At 54.7% G+C, this 21,375-nt stretch overlaps 1 protein-coding gene across 8 annotated transcripts in view; it reads right to left on the reverse strand.

Annotated features, from left to right (window-relative positions):
- Positions 1 to 21,375, reverse strand: part of LOC122707548 (calmodulin-binding transcription activator 1) — a 659,030-nt gene that overhangs the window by 94,699 nt on the left and 542,956 nt on the right. For all 8 annotated transcript variants that reach the window (XM_043923115.1, XM_043923116.1, XM_043923113.1 and 5 more), the window contains exons 5-6: positions 5,039 to 5,179; positions 1,546 to 3,395 (exon numbers count right to left, since the gene is read on the reverse strand). In XM_043923115.1, coding sequence (XP_043779050.1) covers positions 1,546 to 3,395; positions 5,039 to 5,179 — 1,991 coding nt within the window. The remainder of the gene's footprint in view (positions 1 to 1,545; positions 3,396 to 5,038; positions 5,180 to 21,375) is intronic.

Genomic DNA, 21,375 nt, shown 5'->3' on the forward strand with positions numbered 1-21,375 from the left:
GAGGAGCCTGGGCCTTTAGCTGCGAGGTCCACAGAGTAATAACCAATAACATGATAATGAACTACTGATTACTTGCTGCGGACCAAAGACTTTACCAAGCCCTTCTGGCACCTCGCCTCACCCCGAGGCAGGCACTGTTATCACCTCCACCTGATAGGTGAGGAAACCGAGTCACAGGGAGGGAAAGTCACAGCAGAGCCAGGATTGACACCCAGAAGTGGACCCTTGAGATGTGTCCTTCACTCTGGGCATCACTGGCCCCTCCACCAGGGCCTGGGGGAGCCTCAGAAGCAGAGATGGGCTCTCAGGAGAGTTTCATTTCTCAGGAACCCCGTTAGCTCTGTCCCAGTGTGAGCATCAACCAGGGAGCCCCTACCAGTGCCTGGGTCTGTTTAGCCAGCATCCCTGCCCTGCCTGTGCTGGAAGATATTTTTTGGGGTGTGTATCACTGCCTTTTGGTACCCTTTGAGCTTCAGGGTCTTTTAGGATCGCCCTTCCTTTGGTGTCCTGGTAGCAGTCCCTGCCCCGCAACTAAGCAACGTGTCAGTGGAGCCAAGGGAGCTGTGGGCAGCCGCCTGCAGCCTGGGGAGAAAGTGCCGATCTGGGCCCCAAGGTGCTGCTCCCCAAGCACCTGGCAGGTGGCCTGGGACGGGGCAGGGGCATGGCCTAGTGGGCAGCAGGGGGTTAGGGAAGGCTCGGGCCATTCTGTCCCTTTCCTATGCCATTCTACTTCACAGGAACAGCAAAGGTTCCTTCCTTCACTACCTGCACCAACCTGGAAGACCTGGGTTTCCTGTGGTCCTGGGCTTTGGAGCAGTGATTCTCAACATCAGATCTCAGCCCCCCAGGAACCAAGGATAGACCCAAGGAGGGGGATGAGGCCATAGGCAGGAGAGCCTGGGTCTTGTAACATGCCTTTGATCTTGTTGAGGCTGGATATACCCCCAGATCTCACAGATGACTCTTCAGAAACTGTACCCGCCCTCACAATTTGATGGGAATTTGTTTTGTTTTGTGAAACAAATCAAAAGCAATGGATACAGATGGTCTGTGGTGGTGATGGTGGATTTTCAAATGGTTTTCCAGCAGCCCTAGGATGCTTTTTCCAAAAAAGCAAAGCAAAACATGGATGCAATCTTAACACATCAGCCAATGACAGTGGTGACAGCCAACACTGATCCTGGCCCAGCTGGGAGGGCCACCTGGCCTCGGAGGAGACTCCTGCTCCTGTGAGAACTGAGAACACTCCTTGAGAGAGGTGGGGGTATTTCTAGTGCCATGGGGACAGAGGTAGGGGACTTGGTCTGCACTGCCCAAAACTTCAAGGGGAGGGCAGCCACATACAGACAAGCATCTCTTGCTACATGCTGGCAGGTGGGCAGGTAGTGAGGCAGGTGGGGCAGGTGAAGCAGGTGGGGAGGTTGGCAGGTGAGGCAGGCATGACAGGTGAGGTAGGTGGGGAGGTAGGCAGGTGAAACAGGTGGGCAGGTGAGGCAAGTGGGCAGGTAGGGCAGGTGAGGGGTGGTGACGGCAGCAGCAGCTTACCTCCGGGTAAGACCACTCTGGGGAGTAGTCGGTCACCATGAACACCCGTCCGCTCTGCTGCAGCATCCCCAGGGTGCCCGAGGCCGAGGCGGCCGAGACCACCTCAGCGACGTGCATGTAGGCCATGGTGCCGGCCCCGCCCTCGGCGCTGCTCAGCTGCAGGCCCCCCTGCTGGGGGCTACAGCAAGGGATGCACATCTCAGCCTGGGTGAAGGGGGCGCGGGCCCCGTCCTCCGACTGCGAGAGCGCTGTGCCATCCCCCGACACCAGCTGGTGCCCGTAGATGGTGCCGCTGCCCCCCTCCACGGAGATGAAGTCATTGATCAGGTCGGAGAACTGGTTGCTGAAGGAGATGTCAAAGTGGTCCAGGCTGAGCTCCATGTTGGAGGCGTTGCCAAGGCCGGGCTGGGCCACGGGGTAGAGCCCCTGCACCACATTTCCCGGGAGGAGGGGGACGCCCCCGGCACTACGGATCACCCCGGTGGGCTCTGGCTGCAGGTAGTGCTCAGAGCTACAGGCCTGCAGCTCCCCGGACTTGATCAGGCCCTCACCCCCTTCAGCCACCTGTGAGGTCTCCATGGTGACCTCCCCTTCCGTCGCCATGGCCTGGAAATTGGCCTGAAACTGCATGAGGTGGAGGGAGGATGTGGACTCGATCCGCGTCTCCACGTGGCCGCTGCAGGAGCTGGTCTGTGACGAGGCCTCCGTTTTCACCGTGGGCATCACAAAGGCGCCCCCAGAGTCACTCAAGCTGCTGTGGGCGTTCTGCTCGATGGGGAGGGGCTTGCTGGCATCCTGCAGGAAGAAGCTCGGGGAAGGGGTCTGGTGGACGTGGGGGCTGTGGCCCGTCTGGCTGAAGCTGGACGTGTAGTCCTTGTTGGAGTCTATTGCACTGAAGTCCATTTGCTCCAGCGTGGTGCTGGGGCTCAGGCCGCCACCCGACGGCAGGAGGCTGGAGCCGGCGGTCAGGGTGAGGGAGCTGGACGCTGCAGCCGCCGCGGACGAGGAGTAGGCTTCTTTGGCCATCTGCTGCTCAAAGGAGGTGTCCTCGGTCTTGATCTCCTTGGTCAGGACGGTGGTGAAGCCGAAGCCCCTCTCCACAGGTGGCGAGTGCCGGACGTTGGTGCTGACCATCTCGGCTTTCAGGCCTCCGCCCCCATACGTCTGGCCCTGCTTTGGGTTATTGAGGAAACAATCGGGGTCAAAGTTCATGGTGGTTTCTGGAATCTTCCGGCCCCCGTCGAGGGTGGTGGAGAGGACGAGCTCTTCGGACACGTTGGTGGGCAGCATGGACAGGCTCTCCGAGCTGCCCGTGGTGGGGAAGGCGAACTTGTGGCCGTCGGAACTCACGGCCAGGACGAGGCCCTGAGAGGCGTCGGGCGAGAGGAGGTGGTGGTTGGGGCCGGCGGTGGGGGACATGGTGTACACGGCCTCGTTGGTGACCTCGGACATGAACACCGTGGCGCTCTGGGACAAACTCCCCATCACGGACGCCACTGCCATGCTGGACACGCCCGTGACCACGGGGCTGTCCACCATGTCCGGGTCGCTGTTGAGCCCGCTGCTGATGGACACGGGGGAGCTCTGGGTGGTGTCGGGGACCTCCACCTGGTTGGTGGAGGAGACCTCCGTGCTGTTCTGATGCAGCAGCACGGGCTTGGCCACCTTGCCGTTCCTCTTCTCTCGACTCGAACCCTTGCCGTGGTGGCTGTGCTCCTGTTTGCCCTCTGACACGTCATTGTGCTGCACCTCCGCGTGGCCCCCGTACCCCCCCGCCCGCGGCTCCACCTTCGGCGAGATGATGCGGTGTTTGGCACTGTTACACTTGTGGTGCACGCTGCTGCCCGCTCCTGCGGAGATTGCAAGCACAGCACACACGCACACACACACACACACGGGAACACATACATGCACACGCACCAGACAGTCAGAGCAAGGGCTGCAGGGGGCCCCGTCCCTGAGCGCTGGGGTCAGGCAGAGCCCAGCCTGGGAGTCCAGGCAGGCCCTTCGCCCCACCCTGTCCTCGAGGCTGGCATGGGACAGACCCTCAGGGTGTCGGGCCAACTTACCCCACCTGGGTTCTCACATGCCCTCTGTAACCATCTTCCCGACCTGGACTCTTTGTCCCAAATGGTCTTTTCAAATAGTAATTGAAGCACCCCAGTGCATGGGTGGTCGGGAAGGAGGGGCTGGGAAGAATGTCATCCTCTCGGAAAATCCTTCCCACCCTCGGAAGCATTCACTCACTGAACTGGGCCTTGCTGGCCAGAGGGGCTCAGTCTGGGATGCTGACCGGGGCCCTCCCCCGTCCCACTAAATGTTCCATGACTGCGCAGCAAGCCCCTCTGGGATTGAAAGCCAGAGGTTGATGGTGTGTGTGTGTTTGGCGGGGTAGGGTGGGGTGACTGGGAAGGAGGTGGAAAGCAATGAACTCTCCCTGGACTAGCTCTTAGGCCCCAGGACCAAAGAGGGTTCTAGACTTCACTCCAGAGGCAGAAAGGTTTTTGGGGCCACCACCGCCTGTTTAGCTAGCCTGAGCCTGTCCTTGGCTCTTTGTAGGGTGAGATCTCTCTAAGACCTGAGCAAGGACGGAGCCCTAGCTCTCAGTTGAGTGGCAGAAAAGAAAGAGCCTCGGGCTCTGAGCATTTCTGAGCAAGCTGCACTCAGGGCTCTACCTCCAGGCCTCCACTCCTGTGTAATTTTCATTCCATCTGATAAGGGTGACTCTGCTTTTGATGAAAGGGTGGATTCTCCCCTGATCTTATTCCAGCCTCACTAAGATTCCTAAATGCATGAAGAGTTCTCGAAGAAGCAGCATGACCCTCTAATGGAAATAGCTAATTAAGGCAGCTAGGGAGTGAAGAACTACATTTCAAAGAGCAAATACCATTATCAGAAGCACAGACACTCGAGATGGGGGTGCAGGACACTGTGTTCTTGGAGGAGGCAGAGGTGAAAGTGAGAGGCTTAGCTTGAGCGGTCCTACTCACTCAAGGCTGACTCCCTGGAAAAGCCTCTGTTGGCCCAGTGCCCCGGGGACCTGGGCTCCTGCCTCTGATGCCTGAGATCCTGGGGCCTGGAAGGCACCTGGGGCAGGTGGTTGTGCACGGTGGCCCGACCCCGCGCACTCCTGACTGTGCTGCTCACATTCCCAGAAGGAGGTGTTTATCTGGAGACTGTTCTCTCCTGCCCAAAGGGGGCTGCCCTGCCAACCTCGCCCCCAGTCCCACCAGCCCCACCAGCTTCATCAACCCCATCAGCCTCATCACCTCGTCAACCCCACCAGCCCCACCAGCCCCACCAGCCCCACCAGCCCCGCCAGCCTCACCAGCCCCACCAGCCTCACCAGCCTCACCAGCCTAGCCAGGCAGGATGAAGGAGGGTTGCCCTGCGTGCTGTGGCCTGCTCATGGCTGACCCCCTCCCCTCCCAGACGTCACACCTGCTACCTGGTAGCACCCCTTGCCCACATGCCCGCCGGTGGCCCGGCTCACCCAGGCTGCCGGTGCAGAGGCAGTTGTGAGTCCTTGGCGGCGGCTTGGTCTGGTGGCTGTCGAGGATCTGCTGCACCAGCTGCTCCACGGAGAAGCCCGAGCTGCTGTTCCCATTGCTGCACGTCCACTTGATGCCGTGGACTGTGGGGAGAGAGGCGGGTGAGGCGGGGGTGAGGTCAGAGGCCACCTGTGCCTGGGGGAGGTCCGGGGAGGGATGGGGCCTGAGCCCTCCCCGGAGCGCGGCCCACTTTCTGTTGGCAGGCTGACTCCAAGCACCACAAAGCGATGCCCGTAGGAGGGGAGAAGGGAGGGAGGAGAGGGGAGGGCCAGGCTGCCCCATCACAGCCCCTCCCCTGGGGAGCTCTGTGCCCCCCACCCCTGCCCCCTGCCCTATCTCGCATTCTTGCTTCCTGTGGTGCCTCGCGCGGGGGAGGGATGGCCCAGAGAGTTGCTTTGTTTTTTTGCAAAGCTCAAGTGCATCTGGTGGTTCTTCAAGGGGTCGTGGAGTGAGGGGACAGAGAGCAAGCGTGGGGAAGGAGAGGTCCAGGAGGCTGAGGGACCTCCCCAGAGTGCAGGCTGTGGAGACGTGGAGGAGAGATGTTGGCTGGGGGTCCAGCTCCCAGCAGGATGGACGGCCAACCCTGGCCGAAGGGGCACTCCAGCTTCCTGCTCTCACCAGACTTTTCAGCCTCAAGGGGCCGCAGATTGGGCTGGGGGAGAAGGGGCTGGACCGAAGGGCCCACACAGCCTGGACAGTGGGTGCCCACTGATGATGACCGGCCACATGGATGACCGCCCTGGAGTTTTAGCTCCGCCCTCCTCTACCCTGGACCGCTGCTGTCCCTGGTGTTGGAGTGGGGGCCCGGGATGGCTGAGGGTGGGCTCCCCACCTGCCTGGCAGGACGGGGCTGGAGGTCTAAACGAAACAACCTGCCTGGCTGAGTGTGTGGACTGACTGAGCTTCATGCCCGCTTGCCCTGCTGTCCTTTCCCAGCTGGAGCAGACCCGGCCGAGAGGCGGCTGAGCCCGCTGGGCACATGGCAGTCCAGCTCTCTCTGGTGGCTCCGGGGGGCCTGGGCCCGGAGGCAGTGAATTCACAGCCCCAGGGTTGGGGCTGGTGCTGGGGGTTGCAGGAGGGACCCAGGTCCCTCTGAAGGGGTGATGGTGGGAGCTGGTAGTCTGGGAGGAGGAGCAGGGCATCAGGGCACAGGGTCAGAGTAGGGAGAGACCAGGGGCTTTGCCAGACAAGAACAGTTTCCCTTCTCCATTGGTTAAGCTGGTCTCACGTGAACTCCAGGCAAAGCACTGTCACAGCTTGCAAAGCCTTCCTTTGCTTTGTGAGGGGCATAAGGAAACACAGGGAAAGTCTACACAGCAGGTAACTTCCCTGGTGACACAGATGGTAAAAAATCTGCCCGCAATACGGGAGACCTGGGTTTGATCCCTGGGTCGGGAAGATCCCCTGGAGTAGAAAATGCAACCCACTCCAGTCTTCTTGCCTGGAGAATTCCCTGGACAGAGGAGCCTGGTGGGTTACAGTCCATGGGGTCACAAAGAGTCAGACACGACTAAGCGACTAACACAGAGCAGGTGGGAGCTGGATTGGATTCAGACCTGGATTGGACCCCAGGCTGTGGTCTTTACTTGCAGTGTGAATTTGGGCAAGTCACTAAACTTCTCTGAGCCTCAGTTTCCTCATCTGCAAAATGGGATTACAAGAGTAGCCACCTCACAGGGCTGCCTGGGGGAAACCCCAATCTCCTGCTTGGCATTCTGTGTGGTCCCCACCAAGAGTAGCTGTTGTCATCAGCGTTAACGGTGATGCAGTGGTGGCAACACACAACACAGGATGCTGGCCCTGCCCTGCGGGTCGGCTGATGCTAGGGGAACAGGCCGGGACATCCACAGGTCGCTCAGCCTTGGAACGGGCAGGGAGAACTCCATGGTGCCGTCCATCTCACTGCTGCTCGTCAGCGCCTTCAGGTAGAACTTGAGTGGTTTTTCAAAGAAATCCCGTGTGTGAGTGTTGTGATCCGCCGGGACTCCCTCGGGACCAGCGCTTTTTCCCTGTGTGCACCTGTCCCGGGTGTTTGTCCAGCATCCTTGTCCACTCCATTCTGATGAGCCTCTGGCTCCTCTGCTCCTGCACCTTCAACAGCACTGGGGCCATGGCCCTGTGCCGGGCGGGTCCTGAATTGTGATGGGTCATCCAGACAGGGTGCTGGCTGCGTGGCTTCTGCTCCAAGCTAGCTCAGCTGCCTGGGTTTGAAGCCATGGGTGCCTGTTCAGAACCCTTTGTGATGGTGATGTTCAGGGGTCGGGGATTTACAGCGCACCTTTCCGCAGGTGGATGGTATCTCTCCTGGGGATCCCCTGGGAAATTCTCCAGCAGCCCAGGAGGTTCGAGCTCCTGCTGACTCAGGCCCTCCTGCCTGGCTGCTGGAAGGCACAGCCCAGGCTGGGGGTTTGCAAACCCCATCATAGTCTTGGAGTGCTTTTCTCAAATAACCTCTGCCTGGAAATCCACTATGGAAAATGGATCATAGTGGAAGGGGCCTGGCTCAGGTGGGAATTGAGGTCAGGGCCTGACACCCATGTCCAGGATCTCCTTTGACTCAGGACCTTTTCCAGAATCCTCAGTTTATAGATGAGAAAACAGAAGCTGGGGGGTAGGGTGGGGGCCAGAGGGCAGGACTCAGGACCCCTTCCCTTGAACCGTTGTACACACAGATGGCCTTTCAGCTGTCCGTTCCCTGCCCCAGCGTGGGCGTTCTAGAGGGGGTGCCCAGGCTTGTTTCTAAAGCCCTGTAGGAGTTCCTCCCTTGCAGTCAGGACGACAGTCACAGAGCTCTGTCCTAGACCCAGAGCCTGCAGGTTCTGCAAGCGTGGGACCAGAAACATCTCCAGAGCTCATTGCGGTGTGTCTCCCTTTGGGGGCGCTTGGAGCAGGTGCTCATTGCAAAGCCAGACCAGCTGTTCTCAGGGAAAACCTTCCATGAGTCTGAACTTGAATCTCTGCGGAGATGAGCTGAGATCAGGCAACCCCCTCCTGGCATCTGGCCACTTGGCAATTCCCCACCCAAAGCTCTGAGGTCCTGGGGTTGGGCGGCTTTGCTAATCCCCAGATGGGCCGTCATCTTTGCTGGAATGTTCTGGCATTTCTGACCAGGACCCCCTGTGCTGACAACTGTCACTCAGACCAGTCTCCTCTGCTCCCCATGAGGGTGTGGCTCCCGAGTTCTCTCTGCCTCTTGCTTGTCTCCTTATGTTGTGAAGGTTATAAAATGAAAACCCAGTGAAGGGTGACAGATTGCAAGCAGAGAATTTCTGGATGCTTAATGCAAATTGCCTACTGTCTTAGCACATCCAATATGCAAATTGTCTCCCTCCCACTCCGGTGGGGGTGGGGAGAAAACCCCCCTCCTTGGAGGTGGTGAGCTGTTGGTACTGAATATCAAATACTATCAAGACGGCTTTTAACATGTCACGCTCCACTTCCCGACACGTAATGAATCAGCGGGAAAGGAGATTTCTATGGGGAAAAGAGAGCTCTGCGGAAGAAAGGTTAATACACGTGCTCCGGCCCCTCCCCCTCCACCGCCCCTCCCCCTTCATAAAAGCAGCAGAAGGGAAACTGCATTGAAAGTACAGTTGGTGAAAGGTAAGGTCATGACCTGGGGTGGGAGGCACAGAAAGAGAAGAGGGAATTCCCCCTGCCCCCCAAGTCACCTCCTGGTGGCTCTGGGCCACCTTGTCCCGTCTGCTCTCTGGAGGGCTCAGGGGTCCTGATTCCCAGACCACAGTTGGCAGCCCTGCCTGGGGTGGAGGAGGAGGCTGAGTGTTTCCTGCCGAATTCCAGGCAGAGGGGGGCCTCTATAGACCCTCATACACGAGGAGGCCTGGGTGATACTCCCTGGATGCTCAGGTGATGTGCCCAGGAAGGCTAGGGTGGAGAGGTACCAGAGATGGGGAAGGTGGGTGTGGGTGATTCCTCACAGGTCTGCACAGGACAGAAAGTGGCCAGAGGGCCACGCTGGCCAGCAGAAAGTGGGGCGCGGCACGGCACTCCTGCAGCTCTGCCCACAGTCTTGCTGCTGCCCAGGGAACCCCACACTGGCTCTGCCGGGCGGCCTACAGCAGGCCCGGTGGGAGGACTGGTCTGTGAACTGACAGCACTGACCTGGCCTTTCGACAAGGCTCACCCTAACGACCTCCTGCAGCCAGGCAGCTGTGGGAACACTAATCTGAATAATCAAAATGAAATCAATGACAACAGCATGGCGCCAGGCTCTGGAGGGTATCTTCTGATGAGCAATTCACCCGAGAGGTGGCCAACTGGCAGGAAGAGTGTAATTGAGATCTGGAGGCAGGGCTGGGGAAGATGCGGGGGTTATGCCCCGCCCCCCAACCCCGCTCCTGCCAGGGACTGGCTAATAGACAAGGGTTATGTCTGCTCCTTTCCAATTTTGGGGGGGTGGTGGTGGAGAGCTTTGGCCAGGCAGGCTTAACTTGACCCCACACTGAGCTGTCTGTCACCCTGTTGTGGACAGAAATGTGTATCCCCAAATTCTTAATTTTGAAACCATGACCTCCAATTTGAGTATATTTGGAGATAGGGCCTTTCAGGAGTTAATTAAGGTTAAATGAGGTCCCGAGGGTGGATCCTAGTCCAATGGGACTGGTGTCCTTATAAGAAGAGGAAGAGACATTGGGAGTGGGCACACAGAAGTCATGTGAGGACACAGTGAGAAGGCGGCCTTCTGTCAGCTGAGGGGAGGGGTCTCACTGGAGACCAGCCCTGCCCACACCTTGCCCTTGGACTTCTAGCCTCCAGAATGTGAGAAATAAATTTCTATGGCTCAAGCTGCCCAGGCTGTGGCGCTCTGTTATGGCAGATGACCAATTAATACATTAATAGTTTCCATCAGGGCTTGGGCTTCCCAGGTGGCTTGGTGGTAGAGAAGCCGCCTGCCAATACAGAAGCTGCAGGAGATGCAGCTTTCATCCCCTGGGTTGGGAAGATCCCCTGGAGGAGGAAATGGCAACCCACTCCAGTATTCTTGCCTGGGAAATCCCATGGACAGAGAAGCCCGGAAGGGCACAGTCCATGGGGTGGCAAAGAGTCGGACACAACCGATCGACTGTGCATGCCCGTATGCCATCAGGGCTCAGGCCTCCCTCTCCCCAGTCTCCCTGGCTAGAGCTCTACGAGCCAGGAGAGATCCACCCTGCCCTTTCTGCTGCACACATAGGGTGTATACATTTGAGGGGCCCTGAGATCTTTTTGGAACGCCTCCCTTTGAGACCGAGCAGGACCCTGTGGGGCTCCTGGGTTCCCCTCTGTTCCCCGCTCCTTGTTTGTAAGGGAGCAGACTCCAGTCTCCATGACCTTCCATGAGTCCCAAAGGGCAGATTCAAACAGTTGCTAATCAAGGGAGGAACAGCCAAGGAATCACCTGAGACCAGAGGAGAGAAATCAGAGGAATTCATCAAGAAGATCACCCGAGAGCAGACTGGAGGGCCCACACAGACCCTGCGCACAGCCTGTTCTTGTCAGCAACCCCACCCTTGAATCAATGCTATAAGACTCCTCACCAGATCCTCCTGGGTGAGGATACACAGCTTTACAGGACAGGAGCCCACTGTGCCCCCTTTGCCTGGCAAAGCAAAAAAGCTATTCTTTTTTACTTTACACAAAACTGTCTCTGAGATTGGATTTGGCACTGGCACCCAGAGGCTGAGCTTTTGACCTCACTTTTGCTGCAGACTTTTTTTTTTTTTTCCACTTTCTAAAAATTTACTGATTTTTAATTGGAGGATAGATGGTTAGATAGCCTCACCAACTAAATGGATATGAATTTGAACAAACTCCGGGAGATAGTGAAGGACAGGGAAGCCTGCCATGCTGCAGTCCATGGGGTCACAAAGAGTCGGACAAGACTTAGTGACTGAACAACAACAAAATTGCTTTACAATACTGTGGTAGTTTCTGCCATACATCACCATGAATCGGTCATTCCATCCATCTAGGTTGTCACAGAGCACTGGGTTTGAGCTCCCTGAGTCATATAGGAAATTCCCACCAGCTATCTATTTTACACATGGTAGTGTATGTTTCAATGCTACCCTCTCAATTCTTCCCACCCTCTTCTTCTCCCCCTGTGTCCACAAGTCTGTTCTATGTCTCCACTGCTGCCTTGCAAATAGGTTCATCAGTATCATCTTTCTAGATTCTATATATATCCATTAATATACATTATATGTTTTTCTTTTTCTGACTTCCTTTACTCTGTAGCTCTAGGTTTATCCACCTCACTGGAACTGACTCCAATGCATTCTTTTTTATGACTAATATTCTATTGTATATATGTACCACAGCTTCTTTATCCAATCATCTGTCCATGAACATCTAAATCTTACTCTTCCATCCAGCACATGCCAACTCAAGTGTCACCTCCCCCTGAAGGCCCTCCTGGTTACTCCAGCTCTAGTCCCCACTACAGCCAGAGTCTGAGTCATGGGGACAGGATGTTGTTGAAGGGACCTGCTCTATTCCCCATGCTTTGAATGATTCCTGGCACATAGAAGATGCTCAGTGAACATCAGTTCAGTCAGTCACTCAGTTGTGTCCGACTCTTTGTGACTCCATGGACTGCAGGACGCCAGGTTTCCCCGTCCATCACCAGCTCCTGGAGCCTGCTCAAACTCATGTCCATCGAGTTGGTAATGCCATCTAGCCATTTCATCCTCTGTTGTTCCCTTCTCCTCTTGCTTTCAATCTTTTCAGCATCAGGGTCTTTTCCAATGAGTTAGTTCTTCGAATCAGGTGGCCAAAGTATTGGAGTTTCAGCTTCAGCATCAGTCCTTCCAATGAATATTCAGGACTGATTTCCTGTAGGATTAACTGGTTTGATCTGCTTGCTGTCCAAGGGACTCTCAACAATCTTCTCCAGCACCACAGTTCAAATGCATCAATTCTTCAGCGCTCAGCCTTCTTTATGGTCCAGCTCTCACATCTGTACAGGACTACTTGGAAAAAACCACAGCTTTGACTATACTGATCTTTGTTGATGAGTTTCAGGGAAATTTCTATGAAAGACAGGGAGCCCGAACTCTTTCTGGAAAATGTGGGATTTATGGGGGCAGGATTTGTCTCCTTGCTTGGATTTCTAGTCACTGGGGGTGGGGTGGGGTGGAGAAGGGATCCCTGGAGTCACAGGAGGGGGTGGCGGATAGGGGTAAGGGTCCAGGGGTAGCCGTCTTGGTTGTCTGCAGAAGTCTCAAACATTTCTTCTCACTGTGGGGACCCTGGGCAGTGGTGGAAATGTCCTGAAGGGCCAGGAAAGCCTGTGAGCTCAGTGCCCAGCCAGTTGTACACAAAGGAAGGGCTGGGATTCAGGAACGTCCAGAACCTGTGGGATGCAGGTCGGCAGGACCACGCTGGCCAGGGGGTCGTGGGCCCCAGTGGCTGCAGCTCTTTTCCTCACATGTATGTGATCTTGGGCAGATCTTTGATTCCTCTTGGCCTCAGTTTTATTGTCTGTAAAGTCAGTGCCTTTCATGGGTTCACCTGATGACACGTCTCTGTTCCCCACGAGACTTGAAGACAAAAACAGGCCCCCACACCCCACATTCTGATTGGGTGGCATCCACAGGAGGTCTGAGCAGGACCGGGTTGATGGCCCTGAGTGAGGTGACCGTTTCTGCTCTGAAATGTCATGCCCGGAACACCTTGGAAAAGAATTAGAGAAGTACTCTGGAAGTCCCCTCACCCCACAGTGGCACTCGGACCCGGGGAGAGCAGCTGCCTGCCCACCTTTGCTCTGTGGGGCAGTAACTTCTGGAAGGATAACTGGAGCTTGGGTCGCCACGGCAACAGCAAAGATGGCACCTGCTGGGATGGATATTTGGCCTTCTTTACATAGGAGGAGATTGCTTGGTGCTATGGTGAGCAGGTGACAAGTGGCATGTTGATGACAAAGAAAATTCTCTCACCTCTTGATAGAGGCTCATGAGGAGGACCTTTCTCCTGGCCGCCATCAACCTGGGCTCATTCAATTCCCGCCCAGGGGCTCAACTCTCTATAAAGACCCCCAGAGGCGACCATTTAACTGCTGTCCTAACAGGTCACCTTGGAGACCAAAATGGGCACTGTGATAATTTGTCTGGACAATGGTGTCCCCTGGAGGCTCCCAGGCAACCCAGAAAAGTGGTCATCCCACAGAAGAACCACGTGACAGAGGTGGGTGGGAGAGGGGCCCCCACGTGTCTCTCAGGGCTTGAATGAGCCCGTTCAGATGCCTCCCAGTTGTTGACACTAGAAGGCTGTCTCTATGGCAACAAGGTCAATGGGAAATGGCAGCCGCGTTGGTTTAATTTTCACTGTACTCTTGTTGACAGGAATAAAGGCCCAGCTTCTGATTTCTTGGTTCAACTGGATAAAATTTTCATTAGATTTAACTGCTCGTATCCAGACACCCACATACGATTCAATTTGCCCATCTCACCCTCAATTCTCATTCTCCTATGGGTCCTGAGGACATTTTCAGAAATCTCATCTTGAGAGGTGTGGAGGCTGAGCAGGGCAGGGACTGGATGGCATATGTGTGTGGGGACACATGGGCTGTGTCCCAAGTGAGTTTGTAATTCCTGGTTCTGAATGTTTGGGGACATGGGGCACAAGATCCGCCCCCCCAAGCTTTTACCACTTTCTACCAGGAGGCATAGGCTGTGTTCTGACAGTGAACAAGTCCAGAGAAAGGCAGAGGGTCTGGGGACTTTTTCCAGGTGGGAGGGACCTTGGGTGGGGGGTAGGGAGCTGGTTTGGGTTGCTCAGGCATCACAGCAGGAGATTCAGGCCACGGTGGGGAATGGGGCTTCCTCTATATCTGCACTTGACCTCACAGGCAATCTCCTAGGGGCTCTGCAACATTAAAAAGTGGCCTTGGCTGAGTGTTTCTGCGCTGGCTCCGCTAACTGGGCCAAGGATATGCATCGTGGAGCAATTCAAGGCTCAGAGAATCTCCTGACTTGCTAAGTGGCATTGTTGCCGAGACAGGGAATTCTTTGTGCTATAGTGACAGCGTGAACGCCCTTGAGGTTCTCTGATTGTCTAGTGATATCCAATGGAAACCCTATTTGGCAAGGGGAGAGGAAGCTTGAGATTTTCTTCTTCACCAGGGAACCATGTGGGCCCTGAATCTTCTTTTCTTTTGGGCTCAACTGCACCATCTTGTCCCAGGCTCTGCCCAGGGGCAGAGGTGGTGGGAGGGACTGGCCGTCCACCAGCCCCTCCAGGCCACTAGCAGTGGGGGCAAGGACCAGGTGGCGTTCTGTATGGTTTCCATCTTTCTTTTGGGAGACCCTGGGCTCAGACGCCTCCTCCGTGTGCCCAGACATGGTGCCTGCAGGGAGGCAGGCACCCTAGAAAAGGGGTAGCTGCCCCTGGCTCTTAACAATGTGGGCCAGAACCTTCAATCTTCAAAGAGAAGCTGCAAATCTGGGGACTAAAATGCTGGCAACAAATTCTAAGTTGAACAAAATCACCCCCCACCTAGAGCAGGGCTGTGTCAGTTCTAGAAGGCAGTCAGGCACCCCCCAACACCACCACAGAGAGGCCCCCATCAAAGCTTATGGAATCAGTGGGTGGCGGATTTGGAATTGGGGGAATTCTGTAGAAGCAGGGGGTGCATGGCGCCCAAGTGGCCTTGGAAGGCAAGTAGCCAGGGAGAGACAGGAAATCAAAAGAGCCATTTCTCTTAGTGCTCCGGGTTGGGGGCGAAATCAGCTAAATAAAATTTAGCCTGAGGGAGAAAGGCATATTTGCAAAACCACCTGGATCCTCCCAGCAGAGCAGAAGAAGAAAGTAAGCCCGTTTTAAAATCAGCCTATCCTATTAAGTGAAGTAAGCCAGACAACGAAAGACAAATATCATATGGCATAGCTTATCTGTGGAATCTTAAAAAGAAAAGATACAAATGAACTTATTTACAAAACAGAGATTCACAGACACAGAAAACAAACTTATGGTTACCAGTTGTTCTTTAGTTGTTAAGTTGTACCCGACTCTTTTGCAACCCCATGGACTGTAGCCCACCAGGCTGCTCTGTCCATGGAATTTCCCAGGCAAGAATACCACGGGTTGCCATTTCCTTCTCCAGGGGATCTTCCCTACCCAGGGATCAAACTTGTGTCTCCTGCATTGGCAGGTGGATCCTTTCCACTGAGCCACCTGGGAAGCCCATGGTTACCAAAGGGAAGGATAAATTAGGAGTTTGGGGATTAACATATACATACTGCTATGTGTAATAGCACAATTTACTCAGTATTTTGTAATAATCTGTAATGCAAAAGAATGAAATACACACACATATACATATTTATGTAACTATATCTATTGTTGTTCAGTCACTTAGCTGTGTCTTAGTCTTTGTGACCCCTCGGACAACAGCACACCAGGCTCCTCTGTCCTTCACTATCTCCTGGAGTTTGCTCAAATCCACTGAGTTGGTGATGATATCTATATATTTATTTGTGTGTGTGTGTTTAGTTTCTCAGTCATGTCTGACTCTTGGTGACCCCATGGACTGTAGTCTGCCAGGCTCATCCTCCCCTGGTTCTGCTGCACTGAACCATTCCCTCTGTGAACCTTTGAACCGCTCCCCCAGTAACTCTAAATCCAGCCAACACAGGCAGGGAGGGGGAAGAGCCTCTGGGTCTTGCAGGCTCTGTGCACGGATGAATGCCTCTGCACTTAGGACAGAGCCTAGGTCCTGGGCCCCGGGCCCCGCAAGGGGACACAGATGTGCTCCTCTTTATGGTATCCCAGGGTTTCTCATCAATAGGGACCTAGTAAAAGGACAAAGCAGGTCACTAAACAGTTAACTCTACTAGGGAATTATAAGAAGAGAAAAAAGTATGAGAGACCCCTGTAAGTTAATGATCACTCAAGAAAACAGGTTTGCTTACCCATAAGACCAAGCAGGGTTGCTTAGCAATAAAATTCATGCAGCAGAAGGAGGAAACTTGCCCCCCCAAACAATAAAACAATGGTGGCCTGAGATCCACATCCTGCCCAGTAAGCTCAGTAAGTTAATGACCCCTAGGATATGTTCTCTGCCCACATAAAAAACAATAATTTGTGGAAAGATGACATTTCACAGTAAAGACCCTCATTGTACTGAGACCTGAAATAATTTTTCCATAGTGTCATGCTGTCTGGCTTGATGGTGTGCGGACAAGAAAACTCTCCTGCCCAACCTGGAGGAGGAGCTTGATGTGTACTCAAAAACGAGGAAGAAGGTGGTCTTCATCGTCTCTCCCTCCCCACTTTTCCTTTGATTATAAAACTGCAGACCAGTAAGTTTTTAGGGTAGCTCCCTCTTGCCTGCCTGCTTGTAAGCCTCATGAGAGTTCTATTCTAATAAGTCACTTCTTATCTATCACTTTGCCTCTCACTGAATTCTTTCTGTGCTGAGACATAAAGGATTGGAGCTCTTTGGAGCCCCCTGAAACACCATCTAACAGTTTCAGAATGACTTCAAGTTCATAAGTGTTTGGCAAGACCCCATTATGTTCTTGGTCATAACATCTAATTTTCAACTCAAGGAAACTCCTTATGTAGGTACCATGTCTTAACCTAGAGTCTGGAAAGACATCACGGGGTCCTAAAATAGCCAGAAATGATACACCATGTTCTTTGTGCAAGTTTGAGAGCAGCATTCCCTGGAGCCTCCCTTCTACCTGAATCTGAGAAACAGTTGATGCTCAAGGAGGCCTGTGGCTCCACCAAGGGGCCGACCCTGATCTCCATGGCAGAGCTCCTTGGCTGGCCTCTTACCAGAAACTGTGTTAGACTGGAATCTTGCAAGAAGCAGGAGAATCTTGCTCCTTAGAAAATAAATGTTCCCAGGGCCCAGTCCTGACCTGAGGAATTAGAATGTCTTGGGGGCAGGGGTGGGGGTGGGGTACAGGAGTCAGCCTTCCAGCAACCTGCCCCAGAGGTTCTGATGGGGACCACTGTTCCTAGCACTGAGACAATGTCTGTGCCCAAGCTCTATGGGCCACAGAAGACTGGCAGGGATAGGGTGGTGGGGTTGGGGGTTGAGAGGGAGGGAAGTATAGCTCCCCTGAGCCCCATTGTTCCAGCCTCACCCCAACCCACAGAGCAGGTCCCCGACACCGGGTCCACGGCACGGGTGCATCATGGCCCCTGCCTGCCCCAGGCTGGGGAGCAGGGCTCCTCCAGAGAGCTTGCATCCGAGCTGCTGTGCTGCTGCAGGCCACCAGGTGGCGCTAGTCGACCAAGAACCGGTTTGCTGTGGGGGCCCAGAAATGAAAGCCTTTGTTGATTTTACTTCCTGATGTTCTATAATCACCAGGATTACAATCTAAGCAAAAAAGCAAAACAAATAAACACCACCCCTCTTACTGGGTCTTTGGTCTTTGTCTGGAAAATGATGAGAAAACAACAGACGCCTTGACTGTACAACCCGAGGGTTGGTGTTACAGCAGTGAGGTCTCCCTGGGCAGAGGGAGGAAAGGGTGGGGGCTCTGAAGACCCAGGAAGTTCACTGTTGGTTTAACCTGCAGGACAAGGAGCTCCTGGTAGAGGCCCCTGAGGACTAGCTTCTGTTCTTTCCAGTCTCTGATGCAGCAGCCCCATCTCAGCACGGGGGTTCCTGTCTCCAACTGCCTACCTTTGCTGGGTCCTTGTGGCCTGCTGTCCTGGCCTCACCGCTGCACAGAGGCTAGGAATGCATGTGAGGGGCTGATACCCTGGCTCCTGGAGACCCCAACAGGCTGAAGGTGCCCAGGGACCAAAGGTGTTGGGAGTAATTGAGGATTGATTGTGGACAGCTAGGAGGGCTTATTTGATCTGCACACTCAACATGGCCTCCACCCTCAATGCCAACATGGCCTCCACCTCTCTCTACACACAACATGGCCTCCACTCCTCTCCACACTCAACATGGGCTCCAGCCACTATCAAAATGGTCTTCCATCACCTAATACTTGACATGGCCTCTGCCCACTTACACTCAACATGACTTCCACTCCCTACACTGAATATGGATGGCCTCCACTCTCTCCACACTCAACATGGCCTCCATTCTCACTGCCAACATGGTCTCCACCCTCTCCACACTTAACGTGGTCTCTACCCTCTCCACACTCACCATGGCCTGCACCCTCACTATCAACATGGCCTCCACCCTCACTGCCAACATGGCCTCCACCCCTTTCCACACTCAACATGGGCTCCACCCACTATCAAAATGGTCTTCCATCACTTAATACTTGACATGGCCTCTGCCCACCTACACTCAACATGGCTTCCACTCCTTACACTGAATATGGGTGGCCTCCACCCTCTCCACACTTAACATGGCCTCCATTCTCACTGCCAACATGGTCTCCACTCTCACTACCAACACGGCCTCCACCCTCACTGCCAACATGGTCTCTACCCCTCTCCACACTCATCATGGCCTTCACCCTCACTGCTAACATGGCCTCCACCCTCACTGCCAACATGGCCTCCACCCCCCTCCACACTCACCATGGCCTCCAATCCTACTGTCAACATGGACTTTATCACTTCATTCTTGACATAACTTTCTCCCTCACACTCAACATGACTTCCTCAACGTGTCCTTCACTCCCTTATACTCAATGTTACTTCTGCCTCCTCTTCATTGAGCATGACCTTTACTACCTCATACTCAACAGGCCTCTATCCCCATCCTTAACATGGCCTCCTACCTTTATGCTCACATGACCACTGTCACCTCAGACTCTGCATGCTTTCTGTCACTTCATACTTAATGTGCCCTTAAAGCCTCAAGCGTGACATCACCTCAGTATCACACCCATGTGCGCTGTTTGTTTCCTCCTTTGTGCTGTCCCACCCAGCCTCCCTGCCTCCTGCCCATCCCACGTGTTCATCCATGCTGGGTGACAGGAAGCTTCCTGACTGTCCCTGCCCCAGGTTCTCTGAACGTCTGGGTACTTGAAGGCAGAACCGTCGACTCTGCTTCGGCCTCCTCAGCTGGTCCAACCTCTTGGATTTGCCTTCCTGATGGCAGGGCCTCGGCGTTTCCCCCGGGCAGCTTTCCCCCCAGGGTTGGGCTCAGGGCAGAGGTTCTAGAAGCCTGTTCTGGACTGGTGTTGGTGGTGCAGGAGTCCCTGAGGGACCATCAGCTGGTCTTACAGAAGGCTTAGCAGGGGTTGAGTGCTGAGCACTCACCCTTATCCTGGGTTTTCAGGAAAAGGGATAGGCTTCCTCCTCTGGATGCAGTACTGATGCCTACATTCTTTGCGTCCACGTTGTGGTTTGATGGCCATGGGGCTGCAGGGTAGAGGCCATGGCCCTTCCTGCCCTGAGGAGGACAGTGCTGCTCCGAGCTGGGGTGACCTGTGCAAGGTCCCTCGCTGTCAGGGGAGGAGCAGGGCAGGATCCACCTCCAGCCCCAGGTCTGTCCTTCTGCACATCCTCCCCTCACCCTCACTGCTGCCTCACCCACTTTCAGGGGGTGGAGGTGGGATGGTCATGTGCTCGCTCTGGCCCAGATGGTGCTGGTATCTCCCCCTGAGGGCTGGAGGTCTTTGTTTCCAGCCCTAGAGGCAAGGTGGTGGTGGTGGTGGTGATGGAAGGCTCGTGGAGAAAACCGTGTGGCTGGAAGGACTAGAAAACCAAGCACTGCCCCTGCTGCCTCACGAGCGTGTCCCTGAGTGTGTACCTGTGGGTGGTGAGGGCAGCTGTGTGTGCACCTGTGCACTCAGCAGTGTGTGGACATCTGCGTGGGTGCTCCTGTTTTGCCCACCCAGTGCTACTGAGACCTGGGAACCCCTGGGCAATGACAGAGGGGCTCCAGGAAGGCAGTGGGAGCACAGCCAAGCCCAGAGGTGGCTGGTGGGGCTTCCAGATGGCCTCTGGAGCCAGGCAGGCCTGTGGGAAGGCCGAAGGTTGCTGGGTAATGCAGGGCTACGTGGCCAGCTAGGGTGCTGCAAGAGGAGCCCTGAGTGGGGATAGCTGGGGGCAGGGCTGAGAACAAAGCTTAGAGCTCCTGCCTTTATCCCTCACTCTGGATGGAACAACCTTGCCACCTGCTAGCTGGGAAGCGACTGGCATGCCTATCCCCTCCCAGGCTGCCAAGGAATGGGGCAGGGCAGAATGCCATGGCGCTCAGAGGTGAGGGTCCACTCCAAGGGAAGCGGCTCCATCTGGCTTCCTGAGGCTGGAGGGTCTGGGCCAGCCAAGGATCACTGAGCAAGTTTCCTGCCAGGCTGGCGGGACTGAGGCGCAGGGCTCATCTGACCCGTCATTGTTCCCACTTAAGGTTGACCTAGAAGGAGCCGACCCCACCTGCCCAGCCCCGCTTGGATTATGGCAGTGTGGGGGCCAAAGCGGGTGCTCTCTCAGATCAGCTGCACTGCAACAGACCCTGGAGTCTGCAGGATGAGACCTGCTGACTTTTAGATCATGTTCACTTGAGTTCTAAAAACTCTAACCCTCAGACAGACAGAACCCAGGGCAGCCATCCTCAGGCCTTGAGTTGAGCTGAGCAAAGCCGTCCTCAGCTGAGGCCTTACAAGAGGCACCCTGGCTGTACTGAAGGACTCAGTACAGAACTGAGAACCTTATTCCCAGAGGAAGTGAGGATGTTAGTACTTAGAAAAGACTTCACTTCCCAGACTCCCTTGCCAATGAGGGGGTGACTCTACCACTGAATTCTAGCCAATGACATGTGAGTGGAAGCATTGTATGCCACTTCTGGTCCCTGTCTTTAAAGTTAAGAAAGTTGCTCTCCAACTTATCTTCTTCTTTTCCCACTGGTTGGAATGCAGTTATGATGGCAGGAACTGGAGCAGCTATCATGGAGCCACATGAAAGATGGCAATACCCTAGGAATGGCAGAGCAACCAGCTGGAAAAAGCCAGGGTGGCTGATCTGATTCCTGTCCCTGTGAGGCTGCCCTATCAACCCTGAATTGCTCTGTGAAAAAGAAATAAGATTTAAGCCACTGTTTCTTTTGTCTTCATCACAGAAGCAGGACCCATATTCTAAATACTGCTGTAGGGATTGGAAAAGACAGAAAGCATCCTTGGAAACGTACTGGGAATTCCTATCAGATATCTGAATATTTTCTCTCTCTCTCTCTGTTTTTTAAATCTGGAGGAGGCATCTTTCAGTTTGCAAACTGAAGGAAAGTCCCCGTGCGACAAAAGGTCATCACTGCAAGAGTCAATGTGGAGTTCTTGGAGTCAGTCTGGCACAGAAGCTGGGGTCTGTGAGATCCTCCCACCCATATTCAACAGGTGAGGCAGAGGCTGAG

This window comes from Cervus elaphus, chromosome 14, assembly GCF_910594005.1.
Source record: "Cervus elaphus chromosome 14, mCerEla1.1, whole genome shotgun sequence".
Lineage (NCBI taxonomy): Eukaryota > Metazoa > Chordata > Mammalia > Artiodactyla > Cervidae > Cervus > Cervus elaphus.